Genomic DNA, 16,528 nt, shown 5'->3' with positions numbered 1-16,528 from the left:
CCCACTTGAAGAAGGGAGAATATGTTCAACAGGAACGTTGCAAATAGAGCACACAACGCGTGAGAGAACATTGAAACACAGCGCCTTGTTACATCGCATGCGCCAAATTTTACCCGACCATTTTGAATGCTACCGTATGATTGCTATGAAATCATTCATGCTACATTACGTAGGCGAGCGATGTGTTTTGTAAACGTAGTATCCGTTTCGGGGGATGTATTTGTTCGGCACAATTAATCTTGTCCTAGCAGGAAACTACTACAGTGTGGGTGTCAGCGAGGTACACGAGTGACATAATTTTTTGATATCAACTTGGTGAATTCAATATTATTGTAATATTATTAGTGAAACACCGTCAAAATTTAATCATCAATAATTGGGATACAATTGCGTAATATTTCAAAATACGTCGCTGTAATATTCTAGATTATGTAGGGTCCATGGAAAACCGGGGGTTTCCTGACAATAAAAATGTTTCAAAAACTGGATAAAAATCATGCCCTCCCTGTGCCAAAGTTATGAATTTGCTCACTTTCCCTTGTTCGCTATGCTCTCATCTCGATCGCAACAATGCTGAACGGCTACGACGACAATGACATCCAGTGCAAGGATGTGTGAAGGACCATCGTAAATATTCTCAGCTTTTCGTTTTCAACACATATCCTTATTTTTTCATTGCGTGTAGCGAATTTTCACCCGCTGGAAAAGAAGTGATTTGCCAATAAGTTTTCTTACAATCAATCCTGTTTTTAGTTGTTCAGTGGCATGTTTGAATGGAAAGCAGACCGACTTGATGCATTCTGATGTGTGTAAAAATATCAAAAATATCGATATCAGCTTTCTTAATCGTCGACTGCCATTTTCGAAGAGAAATAAAAAATCAATTTCAGTGAATTGTTTCCCCAACGTTAAACTTCGGAATATCATTCCAAAATTCGTGGATATTTTATCGTGAAAAACTCAGCAATGCTTGTGTGCATATAACAAATCCAGGATAATCAAATACGTTCAGTGTTACTGCGATTTGCTTGAACCAATAAGGGGCTCCTTGAACGAACTAATAGCATAGAGAAACCTGTATGCAGTGCTATTTATCAGTGTAAGAGCATGATTATTGTGTCTATTTATATCGTGTTAAATAGTTAGTTTTGTTTGATGTATACAATTCGAACAATATTTCAATTCGCTCTTCCAAAAAATTACCATATTCACCTATTTTCATTTCTTCATTGATAAATGCTAAAGTTGATGGCAGGATTGTTGTGGTGTGTGTGTGAGTGAAGTGATAAGCTTTCGCCGCTGTCTGGTGTGTATGCCAGTGTATTTGGAGAAACTCGTGAAATTCGACCACTGGAGTTTGCAAACACATGTTCACGGTGTCGATTAAGGATAAGATAACAAACGAATCGGTGTTTCTGTCAAAGCGGTGAAACTAGAAGTTTAAAAATTTAAAGATGTATACCTTTAATATTACATAACGCAACTTGTTCATTAGTTTTTGATGGTTAATATTTTGATGACACCACTTAAATGAATATTTTGTATGTATGCGAACTGATCTTAGCGAGTTGTGCTGTACGGAAAATCCAAAAGCGAAGCTTTCATTTTACAGCTGTTCGCAGACTGATGGTTTCCACTGTGTCAGTATAAGTATGAAATGTAATACAATATCGTCTGGCATTCATATTCATGATGGATAACCTTGAAAAAAGTAGATTTTGCTATTGTATTTGCCATTATGGGTCCCATGACATCATCTTACAGAAAGTCTATTCGGTTAAGTAACAACGAGATGGTAAAACGATTTCCTCTCAAAATACACTTCATTGTCGTGTTTTCCTTCTTCTTTCCAACAACTTTATCGCGCTATTTTTTAGTTTTGTTTTCATTGAATAACAATGGTGCGGTGTACATCATACTGAAGCTTTCTCTTTCAGAATACACGGTATTTACCGCCGTCTATTAGATCGCCTACAGGTGTATCAATGAACAGGCATATGATAACTTGTTATCAGAGAATAGGTGGAGTGCACACAATGATTTTTCGCATATATTATAAACATTGTTGCTGTTGATTTTTGTCGTTTTCCATTTGCAATATTTATTGTAATATAAAATTGAGTACGCATATAAAACATTGTATTCGAATTTTCATCCAGCTGCTCAAAATAATTCAATCGTTGTTATCTTCAGAGTCATTGTCAAACAGCCTTTGCTGTTGTCGCTCCCTTTCTTCAGATGCAATCATTTTCGGTGGCGGTTTTCATAGATAGAACTGAAACGCAAAATACTGTAATTAGAATTGATGTCTTTTTTTAAACCGCAACATGAAATTGAACACAATGTTAATTTGCGCTGCGCACATATTTGTTTTTGCAGCATGAACTCAACAATGAACACTTCAATGGTTCGGTGCTCTCAGCTCCGTTTAATGAAAGTTCCCCTTCAAAAGCTATTATTTTAATTGCCAGTTTTTCGTACCGCTTCTTGTGTTCAGACTCGCGGATAGTTGATGCTCTTACCACCAGTGTGATGGTGTTTTCTTTTCCCATAATTATTACAATCATCCCGATTACAGTGTTGTTGTGGTTTTCTAACGCTTCTCCGAATTCGATACATAAAGCATAGGACTACTGAACTTCGAAAAAAAAGCGCCATTTTCGCTTGCTTCTATTAGTCGGCAGAATTATTTACAAATAGATATGTTATTACGTTTTTTCCGTGTGCTTTTCTTTTCTGTTTCGTTGACAGACTGTTGCCATTCAATTTTTCACAAAAAACATTATCATTTCTTACAGGCCGATGCGTCATTAGGAATGCTAGAGAGAGAATATCTGCAGGAATCCCTTAGTTATGTTCTTGGAATACAAGAAGTGCAGGAAAGGATAAAGTTCGAGTTTGTTGAAATTATTTTAAGTAAGTATTCTCTATCATAAATATGTATAAATATTTGGGTATCTTCGTAATTGTGATAAGGGTTATCATGGTATACATTATGTGTTATGGGTGAATGAGAGGTGGTTTCGTCATGATTTTGTCCCAGCTTGTTTGCCACTGTTATCATCATTTTCTGTACGATATTATAGAGTGTTTTAAAATGAGGTTCAGCATTTGTTTTCCTAACAAAAGGAACAATTGTTGAGATGTAGTTTAATTTTTTTGGTGCTATAGAGTGGGGACATGGAAATTATGTATGGAAAATAATATCATCGAAATGGTCGTCTTGTCTCTTTTGACAGATCTACAACTTTTTCTCGAATTTTTGATTCGCTTTTTTGCGCAAATGATCGCTTTCAGAATTGAAATTTTTCTGGGATGGTAGTTTTTTTTTTAATTATTTACAATGATGCTTCATCCTAGAAGAGATTAGTTCTTTTTCACAATATTTAAATATCATTTATGTTTATTTTTTTACCCGTCCGAAGCCGATGGCAGTCATTGATATATTTTGTAGGAAGGGTCATTCTTATATCATCTGCGAGTATGAACACTATTGCGTTAGTCAGGAATGATGGTAATTTATCCATAACCATGATACAGAAATAGTACCTTGCGGAACTCCTGGATGGATGGGATACCAAAGGACTTAGATGTGTTGTCAGACTCTTGTACATATTGTGTTCTGTTCTATAGATACGTCTTAATCTAGCCAAACATTGTTGCACGAGTGCCGAAATCAGATACCGCGCATCAGGTGATTTTTTCCTACCGCATCGGAAGTCTTGCTTATGTCTGTATAAATAGAGTCCGTTCAATACCCTCTGGATATATAATCCAAGACGGTGGAGCAAAATGCATACAAATTCGTCGTAACTAACTTTCCTTTCCAGAAACCATACTGTATTGTTGAAAAACGGCCGATAATGCGTTCGTAAAGGTGGGAGTAAACAAATCGCTGAAACAATTTCGGCATAGCAGACTGAATCGCAACGTTCCAGTAATATCCGGCATCTGCACGCGGGCTCTTCTTATAGATTGAAGTAATGTGAGAAATCACAGCGGTGGGAAAGCGAAGGACTAAATAGAGTAGTCAGGGGTTCAAAGAGTTACTTCATACAGTTTTTTCAGTTCATTGAGTTAGCTTTTTTTGCAGGGAGTCTATCTGATCCTGCAGACTCATCCGAGTTTGAACAACAAACATTGTTTCACTTCATGATGTGATAACTCCAACAAGTTAGCGGTCCTGTCGAATGAAGAGTTGACGGTATCCAGATGGTCATTCTGTACAACGCTCTTGAAATATTCCAAAAAGAGCTTGACGGCCTCCTGTTAATTCGTTCGCTAAACACGAACTTCCAAAATGATTTCGGGTTTTCCTTTAGTAAAGTAGGGGAAGCGGGGGTAAAACGAACATGTTAAAAAGAACTTCAATTGCATTTTTGGAAACTCATGTTTACCAAAACATGAATGCAGTTTCTTACAATTCAATATGGGGTAAGGGTGGTGAAAATGTATACCCTATGTAAAATTTTATTTTTTTTCGTGAGTTTCACGAAAAATATATAGCTATCTCACCACAAATTGACAGTCTAGTCTAATAAAATTTTCAGGCAGAAATTTTGAAAAATGAATGTGTACGGCATCTTTGAAAAAATAAGATTGAGTCGGGAAAGACGGAAAGATGGGAACTAACAGAAAATTCAAGTTTATGTACTCGATAAGTTTTGGAAGTCTTCTCATATGCCTTAAACCTAGAAAGGCTTGTAATTTTTTTCATTTTTCCATATCTAAAATAGTTTCCGGTATTCAGAATAACGAATTCGGATTACGTTTCAAAAACTGCTCTGCTGATTCGTATGTTGTTGCACTTGCGAACGTAGTTAGTGGACATCAGTCAATAAAACAAGGAGGAGATACACCAAGGTTTTTTTTTACGCGGGGGATACGTACCTCCTAAAAAAAACCGCGTTGATTGGAAAATCCGCGTAAAAAAACCCGCGTTAATTCGAAAATCCGTTTAACAACACGCGTTAATTGGGAAATTCGCGTAAAAAACCATGTCACCTAATAATAGATATCAAATACTACGTAGAACGGAAGTAAAAAGTTGAGTGTTGCTCGCTTCCGAAAACCCGTAAGTTTCCTGAAATTTCGTTGGTTACTGGTAGCTATAGTTCGATTTTCCTCACGAATGAGGTCATCGTTGCTAGAAGATTCCCTTGTGATTTGTACACTCTACTGCCGATGCACGTGCAGTACCACTGTTGGACCGTCCAGAGCTAAGTAGACATGGAAATCCATTCACGAATCGCTGCCCGTAAAAACCCTGTTCCGTTATACCGTTATACCGTTATAATCCACGTAAGAATCATGATAAGGTGCGGCACTCATTTTCTTCATAAGCGCTAAGCTCCGTTACAAGCACTAATTACCGTAATATTCTCTGAGGGAACATAAGAGAAAAATGTGAGCTGAGGGGGAGTTGTGATATTATATTGGTCTTTTTTTACGCGGGTACCGGGTAAAAAAACGCGTTATTTGGAAAATCCGCGTAAAAAACCGCGTTAATTGGAAAATCCGGTAAAAAAAATCGTAAAAAAACCTGGGTGTAATCAAATTGTTTTCAAAACAAAATGTTTGCATTTTTTCGGTGGAGTGTCCGTCTTTTCCGACTTTCACCTTCTGGTTTTCGAAATAATCGGCCGAATGTTTTACAAAGTTTTTTACTGAAATTAAATTGACCAAAAAGTAGAACAATTTTTTCGATGCGGGTAATATGGACATCGACGTTTCATGCAATTTAAAGACATTTGGCATCATTTTTTTTCGAAAACCCCGATTTCCTCGACTCGGCGATCGAAAACACCAAATACTTGTGAGTCCTTTTTGAGCTTCATGCTTTCATGTACATGCTTCGTGTCCGTAGAGGACTACCGGTAGTATCAGAGATTTTCACGTGTTACACTACGTACGCTGCCGTGATCTCGCAAAGTGACGCAAGCGCCAAAATTGACATTTTACTTTTTATGTTATAGATCGATAAAGAATACCAAATCCTTTCAAACGACTGCGAAGTTTCACAGAAATGTAAAAAAAATTACCCCGTAAAAGTTTATACACGGAATGGCGTAAACGCCATTAATGCACGCGTATGCTGATTACAAATGCAATTTTTTTTTCTATTCCTCCGATAGCTGCCACGTGTCCCACATGCTGGCTATCAGCTCGTATAAATTTTGCCGAATCTACTTTGAAGAGCTAAGCTACTAAGCCATCTTTACCAACTGTCTTGTTGTTCTTTTGTTAATTAATGGCCTCCTTATCCTCAATCATCGTGAGGGGTGATACGTCATCGTTGTGACCTGCAACAGTGTAGTCCTCTTCAACTCCTTCTTGGTCTCCTGTCTTCGTGCTGTTCAGGTGTTCACCGTAGTGATGCCTCCACAATTCGATCACATCGCGTTCGTTCGTTAAGATGTCTTTTTCTTTTCCCCTGCACTTTTCAGTACAAAGCTTTTATGCGAGGCGAGTTTTTCAAAGAACTTCCGTGATTCTCGCGAATGATAAAGCAGGTCCGTTTCATGCTCTTTTTCTACAGACGTCGCTTTTTCCCAAAAGAGATAAATTTATTGCTTTAATTCCAGTCGTTATCGTTCCACGTTTTGCCGGAGTCACCCGTTGCAGCATGGCTGCGCGTGCTGTATCCTTCTCGCTCAGAAGCGCCTGGCACTCGTCGTCGAACGCTATCTACGTTATTCATACCCGATGACGGCTTCAGGTATGCTGCTAATTACTGCTTTCAGGGTGCTTCAGCATTCATTGAGGGGAGCAACATCCAGCTCATCTACCCCCGGCAATGCAACCTCGAAACGCTATGAGTATGTTGCAGCAACGTTCGGTTCCAGAAGTTGTTGTTGGTACTATGGTGAGCGCAGATGTCTGATTTTATTGACAACTGACAGTTTAGAAGTTCGGGTGTTCATCAGGTGGTGATCTGAATCGACGTTAGCGCCCCATAGATTCTGTCGTCGATAATGTCTGAGAAGTATCGACCATCGATCAAAAAGTGATTTACGTGGTAAATTTGATAGATGGCAATTTGTTACCATAGGACAACTCTGAGTGTCAATTAAGATTCCTTTTGGACTGTGGTTGCAGTTGAAACGCAATTTGAATGTAGTTTTTCAAGAGGTCTGCATTCCATTCGGAAACGAAACACAAAAACTGTACTAATGGATGAAAATTTTTATTTTTAATTTTTCAATCAATAAAAATTTTGCTATTTACCTTCAGAAGATTACTTAATGCGAATGGTTTTCACGACTGCACTTGAAGTGGCCCATAGGAAAGGTTCAGTTTCGCACCACTATTCAGAGCAATTCGGCTGGTTCCTCACAAGCAGAGAGCAACCAACGGTACGCTCGATCTGAATGATTCCACACTTGAAAACATAATTCCTAAGCCTTCGCTACTATCTCTCACGCGAGGGTGCATTATCGCTCAGCAAAGGTGTTTGGTTTTCTAACAGATGAGATACGTTCGTTCAGAAGATGACCTGATTCGGGAAATTTTTGCTCAGCGATGATCATTTTTGATTGAATCGATACGTCAATAAGGAAAACTGCATCGAAGTGAAGCTAATATCCTCGTGTCATTGTAGAAAATCACTGTCGCCATCTAGAAAAGGCGCGGTTTAATGCATTTTATTGGTCGGTGAGATTATTGGTCCGTTTCTCACGAAAAGGATGCCTGTCAGAACGTGTTATGCTATGTAATAATTACTAGTGACCGGTGCAGGGCCATGCTTTTTTGTACCACAGTTTATTGCTCTTGATGTGTAGATAATCTTCAATGCGAAGAGAATCGTGAGATTCAACACCGTTTGACTATTTTTGTGGACTATATGAACTCTCTGATCTACGTCGATAAGCCGTAGACGACTGACGTCTTGGAAGACGTCAATCATAAAGTTATTACTGATATAAGGGATCGAAATTTCATATACTCGGGCATGCGAGGTAGCCATATATTTAAATAAAATGATAAAGAATTAACTTGTGAATGAAGACAATTTCATGGTAATCAATACAACATACTTGAATTTTAATTCAAGTCAAAATTATATGCCTCATTGGTTTCACTTGTTGAAGAAAACTGATCGCAACGTAGCCGATTATAAAACCTTTTTTATTTTCAAAATGTTTCTTTCCCTCACAGGATTCATATCCGACTGGTTGGTGTTTTACCATCTCGGTCATGAAGTAGCGGAAGATGCCAAAGACTATCTATCAGATCTCCAACTCAAAGTGCAGAAGGTATGTTACCCCAATAGTTTTACTTGTCTATATTCAAAAAAATCACTACTGCATCTCTTACAACATTCTTTCCAAAAGACTAGAGAAAATTTTGATGAAACTCGACAGAAAGCGCAGGAGCTAAAACACAGATACATGGAGAGTAAAATGAAACCAGAGAGCGAATATACCAAACAGGGTTATCTGTTTCTCATGGAAAAAAGTAAGAACTTTAGCCAACGCGTTTCTCACATTCTTTCTAAATTACTTACTTTCCACAGAAGCATTCACTGCAACATGGTCCAAATACTATTGTACCTACAAAAAGCAAAGCAAACAATTCTCCATGTTGCAATTCAACCAAATGTCAGGGCGATCGGTGAGTGCTGTTTGTTGTGTTTTGCTCCTCGATAAATGTCAACATTAAACTATTCTCCAAAACAGCAATCGTCAACCGATGTTTTGACGCTGGCTTCATGCACACGGCGGCTTTCAGAGTTCGAGAAACGTTACTGTTTCGATTTGATTTTTGAAGAGCGACCAGCGATCACGTATACATTTCAGGCACTAAGCGAGGAAGATCGCAAAGCTTGGCTGAATGCAATGGATGGCAAAGAACCGGTATGTTTGCCTGTTTATCTTTTTTTTTGTTGACATTCAATATTATTAGTTCATTCTTCATCTATTCAGACATATTTGGCCCCATCGACAAACCACAATGAAGATGGCAATCTGGATGATGTTGGATTTGCATTTGTACGCAAATGCATTGAGGTGTTGGAGCGACGGGGGCTAGAAGAAGAGGTACCCCGCAATGGTTGAGGATCTAAGTTCATTGTTTTAAAAATATTTTTACATTTTCTAGGGTCTTTATCGTATCGGTGGTGTGAGTACAAAGATAACAAAGTTACTGAATATGGGACTAGATAGAAAAAAGACTGAGAAAGATAGATTGATGTTTTTCAATGACGAGCAAAGCTCCGATGTGTTAGAAAGTAAGACGATAGCAAGTGCATTAAAGCAGTATCTAAGGCATCTGAATGAACCGTTGATGACATTTCGGTATCATCATTCGTTTATAACATCTGCAAGTAAGCGTTTTCAACAACATCACTATTTGAGTTGATTTTAATTTCATGTATACATTCAAGAACAAGAGACAAGGCAACAGCGGATAAATGACGTCCATCAGCTGATACACAGACTACCTAAAAGTCACTTCGATATGCTTGACATTGTTATCAGGCATTTAAAATCGTAAGTGAGACATGCTTTCTTATCTGGAACTACCGTTCAAACTGTGTGTTTGCTGTTTCAGTGTTTCCCTTAAGTCGGACAAGAACAAAATGTCTGTGTTCAACCTAGGTGTAGTATTCGGACCAACATTGCTGCGTGCGGCTGAGGAAACTGTTGCTGCCATATTAGATATCAAATTCAACAATGTTGTGATAGAGATTCTTATCGAGAACTATGAAAAGATTTTCAAATCTCAACCCGGCAAAAATGAATACTTGTAAGTTTAACACAGTCATTCATTATAATCCTTCTTTTAATTCACATTTATCGTAGATCGCACACAAATACTAGCCCACCGTTAGCATTCCAACGATCGTACGCTGGCGTCGGTGGCGGAGGAAACTGCGGTGGTGTGGGTGGCGTAAGTGGTGTTGGAATCCTTGGGGGAGGTTATGCCAAAGATCGCAATTCAACATACTCTCAACCCGTGGTGCGGGTTGTTGCAAAGTCAAATTATACCGAACCAGTTATGTCCTCCAGCTTGCAGAATATCTCCAATGGCCTATCTATGTACACAAAAGGAACGAATCACTATCCCACCTATGAAGCTAAACCAAAAATAATATCATCAATTAATAGTTCAACGCCGTCGTTGTTACGGGACACCACACTTTCGCCACGGGAAATCAGTATAGATACTCGAGAAACTACTTACCTGAAGTCCGCGCCATCGACAATTACAATTAACAGCCATAATAGCCCTCCTCCAAACCATAACCATCATATCGTACGACCAGATGGCGGCAGCGGAGGTAATCAAATATATCAAAGCTCCTATCAGAGTCATCTTTTACATAATCGAGGTGATCCTCCTGCAATGATCCGGGGTGGAAGCGCTGGATCGGAAAGTATTTATGGCACCACAACAACAATGCACAAATTAGGGCATTCCAATCCAATGACGAGTAGTGAATCCAATCTAACCAACACGAGGAAAGAACTTTCCATATATGATCGGATAAACTCTACCAGTAGTTCGAATGAGTCGGTGTGTTCGTCATCTAGTCGTGATCTAAACCATTCATACGGGAGCAGTAGGGTGATGCCTGGCTGGGACTATGGAACCGGAAATGGTAGTATAGGAATCGTGAGTAGTGCGCTGAGTAAATTCTCAATTCGGGACGATGCTAGTCAAAGTTATATCCCGAAGAAAACCCAACGCATGAAAGGTCTAACACGTCACACAAAGTTGGTAACACCCCGAGACAATTTGTAAGTAGAATTTGTCGGCAAAAGGGAAGATAGCGTCTTCATAGTAATAAAGGCGTTTCGTTACTTTCAGGCGGGTTAGGACCCTCTATGCTTGCCTGGCCGAGAATGATGGCGAGCTATCGTTCGAACCAAATCAAATCATTACCAATGGTAAGTGTTAGATGTTATATTTCTCTTTATTCCGCGCGGCGAATGACATTAGTTTGCTCAAGTCACGGAGTTCCCGAAGACGAATGGTGTGACTATAGTTTGGTGAGACTTGAACTGGAATCAAATACAAGCTGAAAGGTAAGGTGGCTTCAACAATAAAACGAAAAACTTTGCTATCTCACGTCATTCGCCGCGCGGAATAAAGGTGATTAATAATGTGTGTCAATTTCTGTCCCTTGTAGGGAATGTAAGAATGATATCAATCTGATGATGTTTTGTATGTCAATTGAAAGTAAATTTTATTTTTTTCCTTAATTCTGGTTTATGTGGTTACTCATAAAATTTGAATATTGTGTGTTTAACCCTTTCGCGGAGGACAGCGCTTTTCAGTGCTTTGTTATAGACACAACTACTCTCTCCGATCTTTAAACCAGTTCCACAAATTATCAAAAAAAAAATCACGAATGGAGGAATTAACTTTTTTTTAGTGTCGAAGGAATTCTCTACTGTTGGAACTAAACACCACATCTGAAATTATGAGTATAACATAAGAGTTGAGACGCGTGAATTTTGTCTATATGGGTATTGAACGAAAACTGCACTAATGAATTTCGAAATGTCTGCATTCAGGCAATTTCCTTACTGTCAATAATTTCAGGTGATTATCACGAAAATCAAATTGATTTATTACTAATCATCAGCAACGGATGGAGGCTAGCTTTTGACCTAACCGAATTCATTCTGAATTCTGAATTCTGAATTCATTCTGAATTCTGGTAGGTCAAAAGCTAGCCTCCATCCGTTGCTGATGATTAGTAATATATCAATTTGATTTTCGTGATAGTTGCACAAGTTGCACAATATTGTACTACCTACGATATTGTGCAACTTGCTCAATGCTAATGCTATGAAATGATCACCAAAAATTCATTTTAAGTCGAATATTTTTGAAACTCGCAGGGAATAACACATATCACGCATATCATCTATGTTTTTGCAAAATTGATTTAATAAACCTCCTTTCCTAGGCTAAATGTTCGCCCCCTGGACTTATCGCGAATCCTGTACATTATTTACGCAATATTTCTCACACACTTTCATCCGCGCTTTCTCCAAATCCTGGTCGGTTTTGAAGACATTCCCTGTTTCTCGGAGCTTGCTCTTCATAATCGCCCAGAACTGTTGTATTGGGCGAAGTTCTGCAGAGTTTGGCGGATTTTCGTACCACTCCATCATCGGTTTCGCGTTATGGCACGATGCCAGATCCGACCAAAACAGAGTCCCATCTTCGTGGGACCGGAGAAAGGGCAGCATGCGCTTCGGGGGGTATTCTTTTTAATATATTTGGCCGTTGATGGTGCCGGTCGTTACGTACGGTTTACTGAATGAGCCGCACCCACAGATTACCTGCCATACCAAGTACTTCTTGGCAGAGGCGACACGTGACCAACTGAGCTACCTATTCAATTTCATTTGCAGCATTAAACAACAGTATTGCGATGAAAAATTTTTTTTCACCAGAAAAAGCTATGGAGTTGTCATCGTTTCCCTTTCTGTTTCTTTTCCTATTTCTGACGTCATTAAAATTTGAGAGAGGGCACGAGACCGCGAGAGTACACAGCACCAAACACCTCGAGCGAGCATGATACAAATAAAAGAACGAACCAATTCATTCATGATTTCTGTGGATGTGGTGGTATTCTTCGTTGATGTGTGGTTTTAATTCGAGCGTTTTTATCGATTTTGTTCATTCGACAACTTGAACCCGGTACATATAGTACACGCATGTCTGCTTGAGTTGTAGAGTCGAATGAACTCCCAGAGTTTAAAGTCTCTTCAATCCATCATCATCATCATCATTGCTTACGTTTCAAAACCTCCGCTGCATTGGCCGGACATGTGGATGAAATAGCTGCGTACTTTGGTCTTAATGCTGACAAAATTGTGGCCCAGAGCTATGATGGCGCAACTGTAATGTCCGGAGATAAATCTGGCCTGCAAACATTGGTTATTCACTGGATATATTCAGTGTCGCGCACACGTATTGAACTTGGTTTTGTTTCACTCGTGCACAAACAACAAGAAAACGTCAAGGTTTTTCAATACGATCCCTTCTCTTGCGGCATTTTTCTCGCGGTCGTCAAAACGCAGCGAGACATTGAAGCAATTTATGGAGACCAAAATACCAAATGTTTGCAAAAATAGATGATTTGAATTATGCACCTATCAATGAATGTTTGGGTGAGATTTACCTTATTTTTTTTCCCAAAATATATTTTTTATTAAGGCACATGTGGCGTTAGCCTGACGGGGCCGGGAGTCCAATATTTTGACAATTTTTGTCTTACAACTATGTTAGTAATATGTAACCGATTACTCGCGGTTGGCTCGAGGTTAGTATTACAAGTGTTCTCATAATTGGTATGTTGCAGTCTTCGATGCTCTATACGTGTGCCCGACACGGGATACTTCCTATTGGGATGCAGCTGACCATTAATCAGCAACGCTCCCTAGTCTGTACCCCATATCTAGCGTGGTGCGTCTTTCTCGACTCGAGGAATCCAGGATAGAATGGTCACTAGCCGGCGCAATCATCAGTTCGTGTAGAGTTGTCATCAGCGGTACAACCTTTGGCTCTTGTTGAATGATCAGTGGACTGCACAACCTTTGGCCCGTGCATCTGTAAAGAGTGTGTGTATGTATTGCCGCGACTAAGTAAAAGTTTATCGATCGGATAGGAGGGATATGAAACGGGGACACAACGAAGGAAACATCATTAAACGTTGACATCGGCGTTTCTGAGGAACAGGTATAGATGAAGCAGAAGATCAGGATCACGGCTACCTAAGATATCCCGGACGGGGATATCCGATTGTCTGCCTTTTGCTCTCAGTGCTCTAGAGAGCTGAGAGCGAGCAGCATGGAACCGGATACACGACCAGACAACATGCTCGATGTCGTGGTAGCCATCGCCACAATCACAAAGATTGTTTGCTGCGAGCCCAATGCGATAGAGATGCGCGTTTAGGTTGTAGTGATTGGACATAAGCCGAGATATCACGCGAATGAAATCACGACCTACATTCAATCCCTTGAATCATGCACTCGTCGAGACCTTAGGGATAATCGTGTGTAACCAACGACCGAACTCATCTTCACTCCACATGCGCTGCCAACTAACGAGTGTGTCCTGACGAGGAATGTGAAAAAATTCATTATAGGCAATTTGCCTTTCAAAAAGTGTGCCTTCTGAAGCGCCCACCTTAGCTAGCGAGTCCGCTTTCTCATTCCCCGGAATCGAGCAATGAGAGGGAACCCATGCTAAGGTAATCTTGAATAATTTTTCGACCAAAACACTCAATAGATGTCTTATTCTTGTTAGGAAATAAGATGAGCGTTTATCAACTTTCATTGAGCGGATTGCCTCTATTGAGCTGAGACTGTCTGAAAAAATAAAATAATGGTCGATGGGCAGTGTTTCAATGATCCCTAGAGCATAGTATATCGCACCCATTTCTGCGACATACACGGAACAAGGATCTTTGAGTTTGAAAGAGGCACTGGAATTTTCATTGAAGATGCCGAAGCCAGTGGACCCGTTTATGTATGAACCGTCAGTAAAGAACATTTTATCAGATCCAACTTTCCCATATTTTTCCGAAAATATCGACGGAATAACATTGGAGCGTAGGTGATCTGGTATTCCATGGATTTTTTGTCGCATGGACAGATCAAAAATGACAGAGGAATTGCAAAAGTATGGGAAGCAAACTTGGTTGGAGATGCCTGGTGAAGGGTGCACGTCGTGGGTAAGGTACTCATGGTATAAAGACATAAAACTTGACTGGGGAGTCAGCTGGAGTAGATTTTCGAAGTTATCAATCACCAATAGATTCATGATCTTGCAACGGATGAGAAATCTGTAGGATAATTCTGTGAACCGAAGAGTAAGCGGGGGTACTCCTGCCAAAACTTCGAGACTCATCGTATGTGTCGAATGCAAACACCCCATGGCTATACGCAAGCAACGATATTGTATTCTCTCCAGCTTGAGAATATGAATCCTGGCAGCTGATCGGAAGCAAAAACTGCCATATTCTAACACTGATAATATCGTTGTTTTGTACAACTGAATGAGGTCTCCTGGATGGGCACCCCACCATGTTCCGGTAATTGTTTGGAGAAAATTGATTCTTTGCTGGCATTTCTGTTTCAAATACGCAATGTGTCTCCCCCAGGTACACTTAGAATCAAAATATACACCCAGGTATTTGAAAAACATAGAGTGTTGGATCGTTTTGCCGGATAGGTGAAGCTGGAATTGGGCGGGTTCGTGCTTCCTAGAAAAAACGACAATTTCAGTTTTCTCCGTAGAGAATTCGATACCCAGCTTGAGGGCCCACGTGAACAGATTGTTCATGGTATCTTGCAACGACTTTTGCAGAGCGACGGGATTAGTACCCGTGATGGAAATAACTCCATCGTCTGCAAGTTGTCTCAGCGTGCAGTCTCTAGTTAGACAATCATCCATATCATTGACGTAAAAACTGTACAAGAGGGGGCTTAGGCAGGAGCCTTGCGGTAGGCCCATAAAACTGTAACGAGAAGATTTTGAGTTGCCATGAGAGAAATTCATGTGCTTTTCTGACAGTAAATTGTACAGGAAATTATTCAGAATTGGTGAAAGTCCACGATTATGAAGCTTCTCTGAGAGAATTTCCATGGAAACTGAATCAAATGCCCCTTTGATATCGAGAAAAACGGAAGCCATTTGTTCTTTGCGAGCAAATGCGATTTGGATTTCAGAAGATAGCAGCGCGAGACAATCATTCGTCCCTTTACCTCGGCGGAAGCCAAACTGCGTATTTGACAGCAAATTGTTCGTTTCGACCCACTTGTCTAAACGAAGTAGAATCATTTTCTCTAACAATTTGCGAATACAGGATAACATTGCAATCGGCCTATACGAGTTGTGATCGCAAGCCGGCTTGTTGGGACTCTCACTTGTCTCCAGTCATGCGGGACAATATTCAGCTCCAGAAACTTGTTGAACAAGTTCAGCAAACGCTGTTTTGCCAAGTCGGGAAGATTCTTCAACAAGTTGAATTTAATCTTGTCCGACCTCGGAGCTGAATTGTTACATGAGAGGAGGACAATTGAGAATTCTACCATCGAAAAATTCTCATAATCGCATTGGAGCGGAATATCGCGTACGACGCTTTGTGCAGGAACAGAATCAGGACAAACCTTCCTTGCAAATTTGAAAATCCAACGGTCAGAGTATTCCTCACTTTCATTGGTATGGTTCCAGCCACGCATTCTCCTAGCCGTATTCCAAAGAGTACTCATAGCGGTCTCCCTTGACAAACCATTGACGAACTTCCGCCAATATCCACGCTTTTTTGCTTTAATCAGACCTTTTAGTTTGGCTTCTAGAGCTTGGTACTTTCGAAACCATTCCACTAATCCAGTTTTCCTGAATTTTTTGAAAGCGGATGATTTTTCAAGGTAGACCTTTGAACATTCCTTGTCCCACCAAAGTGATGGAGGACGACGTCGGAAAGTGGTAGCCGGTACACGTTTCTTTTGAGCTTGAAGTGCGATATCGTAAATCAAACTTAATATAAAATTATAAC

The 16,528-nt window shown here is 39.9% G+C and overlaps 1 protein-coding gene across 10 annotated transcripts in view; it reads left to right on the top strand.

Annotated features, from left to right (window-relative positions):
• Positions 1-16,528, top strand: part of LOC129764912 (rho GTPase-activating protein Graf) — a 100,165-nt gene that overhangs the window by 73,510 nt on the left and 10,127 nt on the right. For 8 of the 10 annotated variants that reach the window (XM_055764550.1, XM_055764554.1, XM_055764553.1 and 5 more), the window contains exons 5-15: positions 2,799-2,916; positions 8,158-8,255; positions 8,334-8,457; positions 8,516-8,613; positions 8,679-8,855; positions 8,925-9,038; positions 9,100-9,325; positions 9,386-9,491; positions 9,553-9,747; positions 9,804-10,742; positions 10,795-10,892. In XM_055764550.1, the coding sequence (XP_055620525.1) occupies positions 2,799-2,916; positions 8,158-8,255; positions 8,334-8,457; positions 8,516-8,613; positions 8,679-8,855; positions 8,925-9,038; positions 9,100-9,325; positions 9,386-9,491; positions 9,553-9,747; positions 9,804-10,742; positions 10,795-10,892 (2,293 nt within the window). Of the gene's footprint in view, positions 1-616; positions 1,100-2,798; positions 2,917-8,157; positions 8,256-8,333; positions 8,458-8,515; positions 8,614-8,678; positions 8,856-8,924; positions 9,039-9,099; positions 9,326-9,385; positions 9,492-9,552; positions 9,748-9,803; positions 10,743-10,794; positions 10,893-16,528 lie in introns of those variants that run through there. The other 2 variants (XM_055764559.1, XM_055764558.1) reach the window with 2 other exon arrangements.

The sequence above is a fragment of the Toxorhynchites rutilus genome, chromosome 2, assembly GCF_029784135.1.
Source record: "Toxorhynchites rutilus septentrionalis strain SRP chromosome 2, ASM2978413v1, whole genome shotgun sequence".
Taxonomy (NCBI): Eukaryota; Metazoa; Arthropoda; class Insecta; order Diptera; family Culicidae; genus Toxorhynchites; species Toxorhynchites rutilus.
This window is presented reverse-complemented; position numbering and strand designations above follow the sequence as displayed.